Source organism: Stenella coeruleoalba (genome assembly GCF_951394435.1).
Source record: "Stenella coeruleoalba genome assembly, chromosome: 5".
Classification (NCBI taxonomy): Eukaryota; Metazoa; Chordata; class Mammalia; order Artiodactyla; family Delphinidae; genus Stenella; species Stenella coeruleoalba.
In genome coordinates, this window is record NC_137150.1 from 79,830,987 (window position 1) to 79,847,204 (window position 16,218).

Consider the following 16,218-nt stretch of genomic DNA (forward strand, 5'->3'; position numbering starts at 1 on the left):
TGTAACCTTGCCAGACTGTAGTCAGCCCTGTAAGGGAATTCCTAAATGGAATAGAACAACTATGTCCTAAGTCAGATGTAAAATTAGGGGAGGGTGATAATAATGGGAGACTTGCTGTAGAAGATTCTGATCAAGATCACATGGAGTGTTAGGAATTATTGCTGAGTAGAAGTCTCCCATATAATAGATATGCCATGGCACGAAGGGGCCGAGTAGGCAGATGTATATACTTTTGATCACTTGAAAAGTGACAAAGGGGCATGCTAATGTAGAGTGTGAGCATTGGTTCAGTACAAGGCCTTGGCCTCCCTCTGGACCTCTGTCTAATCTCTGGGCCTGCTCTTTGGAACTATACCTGAGGAAATCATTCCTATACCTGGGTCCCCTGGCGTGCTGTTTGCCCTTGGCATGCTTCCTGAGGAATGTTTGTGGCTGAAGAGGAGGAGCCAGTGAGAATGCGCTGCAGTGGCATTTAAAGGGGCACCATAATACCATGGAAATACAATACTGTGATACCGTGGCACATGTATGGGGCTACAGTGCTCCAGTCAGAAGATGAGGATGTGTAATTTTATGGTAACCTGCCTTTGTATACCAGCAATAAAGTATGCATATTGTTTACAGAGATTGGCAGTCGTTCTGTAAATTGATTAATGTCGATGACCAGTGCATAATAAAGCCATCTACACTGATCAAATTAACCAGATATTTACTCTTCATTTAGTTTAGTGCTGTGTTGATGGCCAAAGCCTAATTTAATGTCAGTTAACACAAACATTGTTTTTTAGTTAAAATGGCAGTTAAAATTATATAATAATAACAATTGTAAAGATAATTTCATCTGATTAAAATTTGCTTAAAATATGAAGAGAAAGTGATTTCCTTAAAAATCACTACAGTAAAATAAATAGCTAGTGGGAAGCAGCTGCATGGCACAGGGAGATCAGCTCCGTGTTTTCTAACTATTTAGAGGGGTGGGATAGGGAGGGTAGGAGGGAGACGCAAGAGGGAGGAGATATGGGGATATATGTATATGTATAGCTGATTCACTTTGTTATAAAGCAGAAACTAACACACCATTGTAAAGCAATTATACTCCAATAAAGATGTTAAAATAAATAAATAAAATATTTAAAACTTAAAAAAAATAAAAATCACTGCAATGTTAGAGACTTGTGTTATTCCATAATTTCCTTCAGAAAACGAGTGTAGCATAGAATTTTTGTTTTTTTGAAATTTATTTCAGTCTGATGGATCTACAAAACTTAACTTGAACAGTTTAGATGGATTTTATAATTTTTATATGCACGAAATAGCACTTATGAAATCATATGGGAATCATACAAGCCAATAGGCATTATGTGACTGCTGATATTAACATTTGGGGCAGAAGGACAGCATAGGTCCTCCAAAATGCCATAAGATCCTGTTGATGCTTTGCTGACCACATTCCTGGAGGGAAGTGGTCTGGCAGTTGGGCTGATCCTGAAACATGAACACATGCTCCGTAGATATCAGCAAACACTCTATTTCAACATCTCAGTTAGATTTTTGTGCCAGTTCTGCTTCTGAACTTCAGGTGTTCTGGCTCTGATGGATTTGTAGGGGAGGCCTTGTGTCCTTTGAGTCTAGCCAATCACTGTAAAATGTCCTTTGTCTCTTCTCTTGGCCGTGCAGTGTGGATGATTCCTCTTCAGACTTCCAAGGATTCTTTGCTGCCAGCTTTCTTTCCTCTAATATGTACCTCTTGGTCTGAGAAAATGTGAATTTCTTCTTGCTTTAAATCTTGGGAAATAGAGGTCTAAAGAAAGAGTATACACAACTGTTATTTATGGTTTCAACTCCTGGGAGGAAATAGGGCCATGTGCTTTATGTCTTTCTTGTTTAATTGCTAGGAGTCATTCAGAATTCATGAGTTGACTTAATTTTTCTTGGGTGAATGTACTAAGAAAAGATTCAAGTCTGCAAAATGCTGCCAATTCAACTGTTAAATTATGCATTTTACATGTAAATATTGCAAATTGTAAGATATTTTAAATGAATTTTTAATTTAGTATTTAGCATTAAAGTTTAAATTCCTGCCCAGAATTTCAAACATGGAAATACACTCTAACAGAAAATAGGGTTTTTAGGGTTTTTTAAAAATAAAATAGAAAAGAAAGAAGCATTTAAAATGTGAAACACACCCATTTCCTTCCTTCTTACTCTTTCTAAGAAATTCTCAATTATATTCAGTTGAATCCGTATTTTAAATAGGAATCCTGAGACACAATCACAAAGCAACTTTTTGTCTTCCACATCTTTTAAAATTTATTCAAGATCCAGTTTTTCTTTTTCTAGATGAAAATTAAAGCAGGTTACACAACTTTTCTGATCATTCTTAGGTTAAAAATAAAGCAAAGCAAGAAAATCTCAATTTATACACAGAAATGTATGTGTAGTTCTCAGAATGCCAGTGACCCACGCTCTACTCCAGAGGTCTGCCTCCAGCTTCTTTCTCCTGGAAGGCTCATTAGACAGCCCTCTGGGACAGAATGTAAGGGAACCCACATGTGATCCACTCAGATGCCCTTTGCCCTGACACATTCAGGGAAAGTAGCCCCTTTTGCTGGGTGGGAATGGAATGGAACTTATAGCACACCACAGCTCTCCACAAAATCTGTTTCCAGACATTCATGCCTGATCCATTTATTCTCTGTGTAGTCCTAAAAGTTATATAGCCAGTTTTCATCTGTCTTTGTACAAATCCTTCAGGGTAGTTGATCTTAAAACTCGCTCTGAATGGGCATCATCAGAAAATCTACAAACAACAAATGCTGGAGAGGGTGTGGAGAAAAGGGAACCCTCTTGCACTGTTGGTGGGAATGTAAATTGATACAGCCACTATGGAGAACAGTATGGACATTCCTTAAAAAACTAAAGATAGAATTACCATATGACCCAGCAATCCCACTACTGGGCATATACCCAGAGAAAACCATAATTCAAAAAGTCACGTGCACCCCAATGTTCATTGCAGCACTGTTTACAATAGCCAGGTCATGGAAGCAACCTAAATGCCCATCGGCAGACGAATTGTTAAAGAAGTTGTGGTACATATATACAATGTAATATTACTCAGCCATAAAAAGGAACGAAATTGGGTCATTTGTAGAGACATGGATGGACCTAGAGACTGTCATACAGAGTGAAGTAAGTCAGAAATAGAAAAACAAATATTGCATATTAACGCATATATGTGGAATCTAGAAAAATGGTACAGATGAACTGGTTTGCAAGGCAGAAATAGGGACATAGATGTAGAGAACAAATGTATGGACACCAAGGGGAGAAAGCTGGAGATGGTGGTGATAGTGGTGGGGTGAATTGGGAGATTGGGATTGACATATATGCACAAATATGTATAAAATAGATAACTAATAAAAATAGCTTTTAAAAAAACTTGCTTTGATATCTCATATCTTATATCTGACATTTTAAGGTGTTGGTTGACTTTCAAAATTGTCTTTCATAGAGAATTCTGATAGCTAAAGAGCAAAGTAGACTTTCTATATTAAGTTCTGTATACATGAGACAGAGTAGAGCAGATATATTTACAAATAAATTGAGTTTTTATTGCTCAGTGTTGGTTCTGTTGGTAAAGAAGTATCTCTTCGCCTTAATCATACTACAAGTAATCGTATCATTTGTTTTCAGAGTTATGGTCTGTGGAAGAGTTTGGAATAGTAGAAAATATACTCTATCAGAAGTCAGAAGAAATAGGTCCTAATCTTAAGACCTTTGGCAAGGCTATCTCTTTGGACCCTAGTATCTTCGTGGGCAAATTGAATTAGATCAATTAAACAATATATATTTATTGAGTTCTTATTGTGTGCTTACAGTAATGGAATTACTCTGGAGTTAATGTACCTCACAGTATTCCAAGGATGTTATCTTAAATAATCACACTGATGAAAGTATGATTACAAGTTTGAATAGTGTTCAGAATAACAGGAACACTGCTTTATGAGACCCTGACCTAGGCTGAGGGGTCAGGAAATGCTTATCTGTGAGAAGGTAGCACTTGAGCTAATATGAAGAATGAGTAGGAGGTAATATATTAAGTGAAAGATTGGGTGTGGAACAGAGAAGATCACAGGAAAGACAGGACAGAGCAAAGGCTGTGATGGAAGTAGTCAAGAGAAATTTTATTGGTAAAATGGATCAGATTTGATCGTGGACTGGGTTTGGGAGATGATGAGAGAGTAGAAGGAATCAAGAAAGATTTCTAAATTTCTGACTTGTCCAACTTGATGGCTAGTTGAGCCATTTGCTAGCACAGGGAACTCTAAAAAGGAGCCAGATACACAGGGGACGCAGGCATGGTGGGGAAGATCAAGAGTCTGATCTTGGACGAGTTGACTCGAGGTATCTTTGAGATTTCTGTGTGGAGATGTCTAGGAGGCAGTTGTATATAAGAGGAGAGGTTTGGGTTGGTTAAATTTGGAAGCCATTGGCTTGTATATGAGAAATGAACCCATGATAATGAATGAGAGTCTGCAGGGAGAGAGTTTAGAATAAGAAAAGGCAGCCGGGGGCTTCCCTGGTGGCGCAGTGGTTGAGAGCCTGCCGATGCAGGGGACACGGGTTCGTGCCCCGGTCCGGGAGGATCCCACATGCCGCGGAGCGGCTGGGCCCATGAGCCATGGCCGCTGAGCCTGCGCGTCCGGAGCCTGTGCTCTGCAACGGGAGAGGCCACAACAGTGAGAGGTCCGCGTACCGCAAAAGAAAAATAAAAGAAAGAAAAGGCAGCCGATTGAGGAATGCCAACATTTAATAGCTGGGTAGAGAAGGGAGAAACAGCAGAAGAGATTGAGAAGTATCCAGAGATATGGAAGGAAAACCAGAAGTGAATTACATCACTGAAGCTAAGGGAAAGCTGTGTTTCAAGAAGGAGAGGGGAATGGTCATCACTGCTAGATGCTACTGAGAGTCCAAGAATGAATTCAAGAGTCATGGAGCCATCAGAAGGTCTCTGGGAAACCTAGGGAGAACTATGTTAAGAAGTAATGGTGGCAGGAGTGGATGGAAGACTAAATGTAGAAGAGTCTGGAGAGAGGGCAGTCCCTGGAGGGAACTGTGGGGTGGAGGGAGGGAGGAATTTTGTTCTAAGTGGAAATACTTGAGTATGTTTAAATGCTGTCAGGAAGTCTCCAGTGCAGAGCAAGAGGCTGAGGCTACAAGAGAGGGGACAGTCTATGATAAGGTTACTGAGGAGGCCAAGAGGATGAAATATAAATTATGCTCACCTGAGAGGCTGGCCTTAGATGAACTTCTCTAATCTAAGGGGAGAGAGGAAGAAGAGGCAGATCAAAGCTGACTTGGAAGCAGGAAGTTGAGGGAGTTTTTATCTGATGGCTTTATGTAAAAGTCCATACTAACTTAAAATTTGGTGATTGTATAATATAGTAGTGATGATAAAAACAAACATTTATGGACTGATTTCTGTGTGTTACATGTGGTCTTTAAGTATATGTTCTCTGTAGATAAACTGTCTGGATTTGAATCCAGAGCTTACCATTTCCTTGAGCTGTGTGACCTACAGCTGGTTTTTAGTCTCTCTGGGCCTAAATTTCTTATGGATAAAAAATTATATATGAGGTATAAGATACTTTATAGTATTAAATGAGTTTGTGTGTGTATACGTGTATGTACATGTATATGTTTACATATAGTGCTTCATGTGGACTCACTCTGTGGTCAGTGTGCCCTAAATGTCAGCAAGCAATAGTGGTGTGGTAATGGTCACTGTCAGCCGTCAGCATCTGGTATTGCCCTCATCCTAGCCTTCTAACGATGTGATGGTGGTGTTAGCCCTATTTTACAGGTGAGGCAATGGAATCAGAGAATAAGTGAGGCCACACAGTTAAGTAGATGAAAGAGCCAGATTTCAAACTAGACCTATCCAGCTTCAAACCCATACTTTTACAAGTTCTGAAAGCAGCTTATCTAGAGTATTTATTCTGCACCTGTCTCAATGCTTGAGATTTCAGGGTTAACCTTATGTAAAAATGTGAGATAAATAAAGTCAGTCTTTCACAGCTTCTGCCACCCTGGGGGCTCGCCCTCTGCCAGCAGATCTGCTCTGTTTCCCTCAGCTCCCACCCCGATCCTGTGAATCTGCTCTTCCTTTACTGGAATCCTATCGTATTTTGGTAGTTTTCCCATCTACATCTTTATCTTTCATTCATAGTCTATATTGCCCTTTTTTTCTTTTTAAAATTTGTATCAAAGATGGTGTGAGTTCAGCTTAAAATTAGTAAATTGAGGGTGGGGGGTATATGTTATCCTGTATAATTAGTTTAAGGGGTGGCGTATTCCCTACACTTCTTCCTTGGAGTATTATCTGAAGAATGAAGTGATGGAGGTTTCTTGCCAGTTTGGTTTCCACACTTACTTTTAAAAATCTCCATTGCATTTATGATAATGATCATAACATATATCCTCCGTTAACCCACTTCTAACCATGAGGTGACTTGTTCCTGCCATTGCCTGTTCCATGCTCAAGTAACCTCCACTTTCTGCCTCTTAGCACCTGAGGTTCATTCAACTTTCCTTTTTAAAACTTAGAGACTTTCCCTAATGTTATTTAACTTAGAGACTTTTCCTGATGTTATCAAGTGCTTTATATTCTACCACAGATGGCTCATTTTATGAAACATTTTATCCTGTAAAGTTAACTGCTAAGAGCATCATTGGACTATATGTGAAGAACACAAAGTTTTATGGAAGGAAGGTGTTATGTATGTTTATTTTTTAAACAAATTGTAATCATAACAGTATGTTATTGTGTTACTTTTTTGGGCGAACTGAGGTCATATCACTTCAAAATAAAACAGTTTGAGTTACTGCCATGGACAGTGTATTTTTCATAGTTAGAATAGCTTCTTTATTGGATCCCTCTGACCTATTTTAATCTCCTGTTATTCCCATATTGTACTATAGTCCCAGGGGGCAGGCATTCTTTTCAGAAAAGATTACAGTTGATTTTGACTTGTCAGGAGTTAGCTCTGGTAAGTTACTGTTTTCTTTTTTTTGAATTTTAATAGCAATACTGAGGTATAATTTACATTCCAAAGAACTCATCCATTTAAAGTATAAAATTCAGGCTTCCCTGGTGGCGCAGTGGTTAAGAATCTGCCTGTCAATGCAGGGGACACGGGTTCGAGCCCTGGTCTGGGAAGATCCCACATGCCGTGGAGCAGCTAAGCTCGTGTGCCACAACTACTGAGCCTGTGTTCTAGAGCCTGCGAGCCACAACTACTGAAGCCCACATGCCTAGAGCCCGTGCTCTGCAACATGAGAAGCCACTGCAGTGAGAAGTCTGCACACCGCAACAAAGAGTAGCCCCTGCTCGCCGCAACTAGAGAAAAGCCCGCGTGCAGCAACGGACACCCAACACAGCCAAAAATAAATAAATTTATTTATAAAAAAGTATAAAATTCAATTATTTTTAGTAAATTTATACAACCATCAAAACAATACAGTTTTAGAAGTTTTCCATTGCCCTAGAAAGTTCCATTGAACCTATTTACATCAATCCCTTTTCCCTTCTCTGTTACCTCATGCAGCCACTGATTTGCTTCCTGTCTCTATAGATTTGCCTTTTCTGGACGTTTCACATAAATGGAATAATACAGTATGTAGACTTTTGAATCTGCCTTCTTTCACTTTGCAAAATGTTTTTGAGAGGCTCATCTATGTTGTAATATGTATCAGTAGCTTGTTGCTTTTTATTTCTGAATAGTATTTCATTGCATGGATATACCACATTTTGTTTATCCATTCATCAGCTGATGGATATTTGTATTATTTCCATTTGGAGGTATGATATCAATAATGCTGTTATAAGCGTTCATGGTCTTTGTGTGGACATATATTTTCATTTTACTTGGGTAGATTCCTAGGAATGGCATTTCTGGGTTGTATGGTAAGTTTGTTCCACGTCTGTGTTAAACTTTTTAAGAAACTGAAGCTGTTTTCCGAAGTGACTGTACAGTTTTACATTTCCACCAGCAGTGAATGAGGAGGATTCCAGTTTCTCTACATCTTTGTTCAGCACGTGGTTTTGTCTTGATTATAACCGTTCCACTGGATGTGTGATGATACCTTATTGTGGTTTTAATACGCAGTTTCATAGTGAATAATAATGTTGAGCAGCTTTCCATGTGCTTGTTATTAACCTTTGTTGAAATACATACTCAGATGTTTTGCCCATTTAATATTAGGTTGTTTGTCTTTTTATTATTGAGGTGTAATCGTTCTTTATATATTCTGTATACAAGTCCTTTATCAGATATGTAAATTAAAAATATTTTTTCCCAGTCTATACCTTGGCTTTTAATTTTTTTAATTAAGTCTTTTGAATCACAGAAGTTTTAAAAAATTTTAATCAAGTCCATTTTCTTAATTGTTTTCTTTTATGGTTTATGGTCCTGGTGACATAACTAAGACCACTTTGACTAATCCAAGGCCGCAAAGGTTTTCTTCTATGTTTATTTCTAGAAGTTTAATAGTTTTAGCTCTTACATTTAGGTCTATGATACATTTTGAGTCGATTTTTGTATATGCTGTGAGGTAAGGGTCTGAGTTAAATTTTTTGCATATTAATATTGAATTGTTCCAGAATCATTTTTTGAAAAAACTATTTTTTCCCTCATTTCATTGTCTTGTACCTTTGTTGAAAAGCATTTGATCATAAATAAATAAGGTTTATTTCAGAACGATCAATCCTGTGCCATTTGTTTGATGCTCTGTCCTTATGCTAGTATTACACTGTCTTGATTGCTGTAGCTAATTTATAGCAGATTTTGGAATCAGATAGTGTAACGTCTCCAAATTTGTTCTTGTTTTTCAATATTCTTTTGGCTATTCTAGTTCTTTGCCTTGTCATGTGTTTTAGAATTAGCTTGTCAATATCTGCAAAAAGCACGCTACGATTTTGATTGGCATTGCTCTCCATCGTAGATCTATTTGTAGAGGATTGGCATCTTAACAGTGTTGATTCTTCCAACCCATGAACATTGCATATCCATTTATTTAGTCTTATTTGATTTCTTTCATCAGCATTTTATAGTTTTCAGGATATACATCCTGAGCATATTTTGTTGGATTTATATATAAGCATTTAATTTTACAGTGTGCTATTGTGTAATGATTCTTTAAAATACTTTCAGTTTATTTCTTATCCCTCATCGCCGTTGAAGCTTTGCTTAGACCCTGTCAGTTGAATTCTCCCAATCTGTATTTGAATCTGGCAAATATCAGACACCGTCTTACAAAATAGAATGTGTCTTCTAATATTTTTCCTTTATAGTTTCTAAGAGGTAAAAGGTTGAAAAATTTTTATTATTTTGACTCAGTGAGTGGTCAGTAGATGTTTAGTAAGACTGTCATAGCATTCTGTTTACATAACTGATAATATAAAACACACAGACCTTTTATGAAGAGATTTAGTCTATCACATAACCTCTTTGTTCCTCCTTCTGTAGGTGTCGCAGCTTCCCTGGAAGTCTCCGAGAGCCCTGGGAGTGTCCAAGTGGCCCGGGGTCAGACAGCAGTCCTGCCCTGTACTTTCACTACCAGCGCCGCCCTCATTAACCTCAATGTCATTTGGATGGTCATTCCTCTCTCCAATGCGAACCAGCCTGAGCAGGTACTTCTGTCCCATCCTGTGCTACCTCTGAAATTTTAATCTTTTCACAAGAGGTGGGTAGGAAAGAATCTTGAGTACATATTTGATTTCTAGAATAAGGTGATACTTCCACTGAACCTAAGCTGTTTTAAGTCCTACTCCTGCATTATTAGTCAACTATCAGAAGAAGCTATCCTCTTTGTAAAAGATTTTTTTTTTTTAGCTAAGAGATGTCAAGGGGATCCTTCTGAGGATTTTATGTAGGAACCTGGAATTTCATCAAAACACATTGCTGACAGGAAATACTAAGACAGAAAAAGCAAAGTATATTTTGACAGGGAGGGACTAGTACTAACATAGGTGGATGAGAGAGTACTTTTTAAAGATAGTGATAGGGCTTCCCTGGTGGCACAGTGGTTAAGAATCTGTCTGCCAGGGTTCAAGCCCTGGTCTGGGAAGATCCCACCTGCTGCGGAGCAGCTAAGCCCGTGCGCCACAACTACTGAGCCTACGTGGCACAACTACTGAAGCCCATGCGCCTAGAGCCCACGCTCTGCAACAAGAGAAGCCACCACATTGAGAAGCCCGTGCACCACAACTACTGAGCCTGCACTCTAGAGCCCACAAGCCACAACTACTGAAGCCTGCGTGCCTAGAGCCCATGCTCCGCAACAAGAGAAGCCACCGCAATGAGAAGCCCGTGCACCACAACGAAGAATAGCCCCCGTTTGCCACAACTAGAGAAAGCCCACGCACAGCAACGAAGACCCAGTGCAGCCAAAAATAAAAATTAATTAATTAAAAATAAATAAATATAGTGATAATATTAAGGAAGTAACATTAGGTAGTAGTACTTGATTTTTTTGGTTAATTGCACAAGTATTTTAAAATAAACAAAGCCAGGCACACTAGATCTCTTCCAAGATTCTCAAATAAATTAGGGTACATGAAAATAGAAGCTACTATCTAATAAGGTGTATCAGTTATAGGTAAAAGATCCCATAATATGCGATACCCACTGCAGAAAATAATCCTCGGAAAATTAGTGAATTGTGAACATGACTATACCTTCATTCCCAAAATTAACTTATTTCTGTTATGAAGCTTTTCGGCATCAGTAAGCTTTCCACTACCTAAAAATATTTGATAAGCTAAGTTTTCTGATAGGAAATTTAAATTGATATATTTAATAGTAACCTCTTCTATTTCCTTAATCCATGGAACTTTAATAATTAGACTGAGCCTTTGAGATCATTTTGTTCAGATTCATCATTTTAGGAGTCAGTGATAGAGGCAAGAAAAGACTTGACCACAATCTGCCAGACATTTAAGGTAGAGCTAAGATAAAACCAGGTACCTCACTCTCAACCCAAAGGGCTTTTTGCAGTACCACTCTGAGTCCTCTCCCACGAAGAGTTAACTTTGGTAAGGAAATTGACATAGGTAAGCAATCATGGACTCATAACTCTTCTTCCCTTTCATGGCGGTCACTTATATTCAGTCTATAACTGTGAGCTATCATTTTGTGACCTAGTAAGCATGAGAATGGCAGTGTTAATTTTTTTTAACATTTTTTCTGGAATTAATTTTTGCACTGGTAAAAGTATCTATGAACTAATAGTAAGGTATCATAAAATGCACTTTCTATATTCTGTTGAGTTAGGTAAGGATACGATGTTATTCCAGTTTGGTATGTAAGAATTTAGAATCCCTGATATCTACAGATAGGTGCTGTAGTACAAAGTTGGTGACCTAGAGGGGTGGGATAGGGAGGGTGGGAGGGAGGGGATATGGGGATATATGTATACATATAGCTGATTCACTTTGTCATGCAGCAGAAACTAACAGAACATTGTAAAGCAATTATACCCAATAGAGATGTTAATAAAATAAAATAAAATAAAATGAAAAAGAAAAAAGAAAGCCCAACAAATAATTAAAAAAAAAAAGTTGGTGGGGCTTCCTTGGTGGTGCAGTGGTTGAGAGTCTGCCTGCTGATGCAGGGGACACGGGTTCATGCCCCAGTCCAGGAAGATCCCACATGCCACGGAGCGGCTAGGCCCGTAAGCCATGGCTGCTGAGCCTGCGCGTCTGGAGCCTGTGCTCCGCAACAGGAGAGGTCACAACAGTGAGAGGCCTACGAACTGCAAAAAAAAAAAAAAAAAAAAAAAAGTTGGTGACAACTCTAATATTAGAAATATAATTTTCCAATGTTTGGTATAGTCTACTGTTTACTAGATAGTTATTGTTATGTGTCTAGAAGGAGATGCAGTGGCCAATTTATTTCTTTCGCTTTCCTTTGCAGGTCATTCTGTATCAAAGTGGACAGATGTTTGATGGTGCCCCCCGGTTCCATGGTAGGGTAGGATTTACAGGCACCATGCCAGCCACCAATGTCTCTATCTTCATTAACAACACCCAGCTATCAGATACAGGCACCTACCAGTGTTTGGTTAACAACCTTCCAGATAGAGGGGGCAGGAATATTGGGGTCACCGGTCTCACCGTTTTAGGTGAGTGACAGGAAAATGTTGCAGCTACCTTGGCTTTACTTACGAATTTACTCTCAAGCATATTTACTTCTGCCAGTTTTTCTGTACTCTCTTTCTGCTTGTGTCCTTTTCCTGTCCTCTCTCCTTTCAGCTCCATCTGGACTCTGCTTCTCCATGCTTCTTCCACATAGTCTCCCCACCCATTACTCCATTTCAGGTGGCTCTCGAAAGCTTACTTGTTAAATGACTTTTCCTCAAGGTGGAGAAAGGTGGTATAAAATACCATCAAAAGTGGCCTCTCACTTTTGCGAAGCTTTTATAGGATAGGACTTATTGTTGAGAGCAAATTAAATCAAGAACAATTGATTATAAGCAGGGAGCAGGGGTTTTAGCACACGTGAGAATAAATTTACTACTACTTCATATCTATGTAATGCTGAGTAGGCCCCTGACAGTTCTAAGCTTTTGCCTCTTGTCCTGGAAGAATTTTAATAATACTTCCTTTTACTCTCAAAAGTATCCTTGTTTGAACGAGAAATTATATGATCAATTGGGTCTTAATACCGAGATCAAATAGATTTAGAGTCTTTCCCAAGGTTTTATAGACCATGAACAACAATAAAGTTTAGCTTAAAATTTAGGTCTCTGTACTCAAACCAGTATTCTTTCTATTACACCATACAGATAGACTATCTCATGCTAAATTAAATTCATTCTGAGCACATTTTATTTCTCACTTGTGCTGCTTCTGAAATAAAGCGCTGCCTCCTAAATGGGTACTTGTGGTAGAAGTGGCTAAATTCAGCTCATCTGGGGAGGATGAGAAGTGCTTAGAGAAGCCTGATGCTCTGGACTGTCCTCCATCCTACTGAAGTCTCAGAATCGACTCCAGGATTCCTTGGTACATTCTCCCCCTTTTCCCTTCCACTGTTGAGTCACTTGAAGATACCAGTGTTGGGGGTTCTTGCCGTTTTCCTTCTTTGGGCAAGAAAATGCTATAGCCCTGGCGCCTTGTTCTCCCAGTCTTCAAACAGAATAAGAAAACCAAGGACAAGTGGGAGATTTCTGTCCTAGAACTATTATTCATTCAAGTATATTAAAATTATATAGACTTTAAAGCACTCTGAGTACTGAATAAAGAGTACTGTTGGAATTTAACATTATTTTGACGCTTACACCTGTAGTTCAGGTAGTGAGCTTCCCACATGATCCACATTTATTTTTTCATTTTTTAAAGGAAGAAAAAAACCCTGTAATTTATCTTATAGTTAGTACTACCTTCAAATAATTATTTTGGCTTTCCCCTCATAGCCTCATGATGTCAATGTTTAAAGCAGTAAATTGAGATTGGTTTATCCCATCACAGCAGTTAAGATTCCCTGAGATTTTTCAGTCTTTCTACCTAACCCTTTCATTGTTCTCTCTTCCCCCACCCATTTTCTTTGCTGGTTCCTGTGTGTAGTGCATTCATTTTCCACTCATTCATTCATTTTTGCAAGGTTGAACACATTTATTAAAAAGTCATTAGCATTACAAGTGCATCATCACTTGTATTTAAACTCTACTGTATGCATTATCAAATATGAGAATCCAAGCCATGGGCTTAGTTTATATTTTTATTTGCTTGCTTTTTCACTATAAACTATCACCTTCTTCCTTTAGTATTCTTTTGTTTTTTGTAATTTTTTGTTTCACATCCTTTGTGTCCGTATCTATATTAATGATTATAAAATGTCCATTGCATTACTATCAAGTACTAGATATACTTGAACCTTGCTCTGACTCCTCCCACCATAAAACAGAAGTTGGTATAATGTTGGTGTGTCTGGTTTTGTTTGTAAAGTAACAAAGAACTATGGTAAGGTGGTCTTAGCCGAGAGTAGCCGGCAGGGTAAGTGGATGCTGTTCCTTGAGATATCTTCTTTACAAGGGGGCTCTTTCATCAATTAAAATTTTTTAATTGTGGTAAAATATAACAAAATTTACCATCTTAGCCAATTTTTAAGTGAACAATTTAGTATATTCACATTGTTGTGCAACCAATCTCCGGAACTTTCTTCAACTTACAAAAATAAAATTCTGCTCATTAAATGACATTTCTCCCTCAGCTCAGCAGCTGGAAACCACTGTTCTATTTTCTTTTTCTATGAATTTGAGTACCCTAGGTGCTGCATATAAGTGGAATCATACATTATTTGTCTTCTTATAACTGAATTATTTCACTTAGCATGTTCTCAAGGTTCATCCATGCTGTAGCATGTGTCAGAGTTTCCTTATCAAGGTTAAATAATATTCCATTGTATGTATACACTATATTTTGTTTATCCTTCCATCCCTCTATGGACACTTGGGTTGTTTCCACCTTTCAGCTATTGTGAATAATGCTGCTCTGAACATGTGTGTATTCAGTAATGCTTTTAAAAGCAATATGTTGACATGAAGGATCTTAAGAATTCTTCGAATACTTCTTTGGAGGAAGAAGAGTGAAACTAAAGCCATAAGGTATCTTAAAAATATAATCAGAGGGTGTTGCCCCTTATACATATTTGCTCCCTGCCACCTGAAGTTGTAGGCCCTGCACCTATGGCCAAACTTGTGCATCGTACATACCATTCACTGGCTTTGCTCATGAGGTAGTCTTCTGATATGTGTCCCCAAAACAGTGTTACCTGAGGTTCTAGTACTGAACGTTGATGTCTCCTCTGTCATCACTTGACTCATGGTAAATGTATTCTTTATTGCTTACCCTTCCTATTATAGTTCCTCCTTCTGCCCCACACTGCCAAATACAAGGACCCCAGGATATTGGCAGCGATGTCATCCTGCTCTGTAGCTCAGAGGAAGGCACTCCTCGACCAACTTACCTTTGGGAGAAGCTAGACAGTAGCCTCCAACTACCCCCAACAGCCACTCAGGGTATGTACGGTGTTGCTTCGCCCATTTAATTCATTATCATGGAAAATTCTGACTCGCAGGCTCACAAAGTAATTGACTTTAATAGAGTTTGAAAAATAACACACTCTATTTGTAACTGCTGAAAAAGCTATCTGGATCGTTTTGTGTTTTTGACTTTAAAGAGAATTAAAGTATCTCCTTTCATCTTCGCAATGCTGCCTTTATGAAATATATCTTATCCAGTGGTAACTATATATGGAAAGTCTGTCTCTTTGTAGTGAAGACTTAAAATAGCTAATCGGTAGTTTCCTTGAATTGTTAACTGTAAGAAAATCCTTGAAGTTTATAACTGAGAATCTACTTCCTACTTCATGAAAAACTGCCTAATTTAGTATGAGAAACATCAACATGGTCATGAGAGGGTTAATCATCCTGTTTTCAGCCTCAAGTCTAATTAGAGGAGGAAGATGGGAAAGAGAACAGGAAAAGGCCTCAGATCATGGGAGATCTAGGAGTTGATCACACCAGACAAGTAAAGATGGAGGAGGCATGAGTATCACCAATGGTTTTCTGCATGTAAATCCAGCTGCTTAAATTGATATTAAAGGAAACACCCTTGAAAAATTGAGGAAAATTTATGAAATGAGGGAAATTACAGAATTATATATGTAATTTCTATTTCAAGAGAATAAAATTTAGCAGTCTTGTGTGTTGCATGATCTCTAATACAGAGCATGTCTCTTCTAGCATTCTCAGGGCAGATTTACAAATCTTAACTTAAGGAATTGGCAGTTAATGGAGAGGTCCGCAACAAACTTATTTATGCCTGATAAGTTTGAATCATATTTTTGGTATAGACCTGTCATGGAAAGGAAAGTCCTAAGTTGTATGGTGAAGTTAGACATTAAAGAACCAGGATCACCAGCCTCTTAAGAACTTTTAAGTTTCCTTTAAGAATCCCCACAGAAATTATTAATAGACCTTCCCATCACTTTTTAGTTAACTTAGCCCAGTATTATTTTTAAAAACTTCTTTTCAACATAATAACTTTTGGGTTACTCTAATAGTGATTACTGCAATGCTGTTGTTGCCTACTGATTTTTCATTGCTAGATGTTTTAGCCATACTGTGGGCTAAATAGTTTTTTGTGTTTTTTTT

At 38.2% G+C, this 16,218-nt stretch overlaps 1 protein-coding gene across 9 annotated transcripts in view; it reads left to right on the top strand.

Moving 5' to 3' along the window:
* The window catches only part of IGSF11 (immunoglobulin superfamily member 11), a 135,798-nt gene that overhangs the window by 92,543 nt on the left and 27,037 nt on the right, over nucleotides 1–16,218 (top strand). For 8 of the 9 annotated variants that reach the window (XM_079921852.1, XM_079921851.1, XM_079921859.1 and 5 more), the window contains exons 2-4: nucleotides 9,531–9,694; nucleotides 11,979–12,186; nucleotides 14,926–15,081. In XM_079921852.1, the coding sequence (XP_079777978.1) occupies nucleotides 9,531–9,694; nucleotides 11,979–12,186; nucleotides 14,926–15,081 (528 nt within the window). The remainder of the gene's footprint in view (nucleotides 1–9,530; nucleotides 9,695–11,978; nucleotides 12,187–14,925; nucleotides 15,082–16,218) is intronic. The other variant, XM_079921853.1, reaches the window with a different exon arrangement.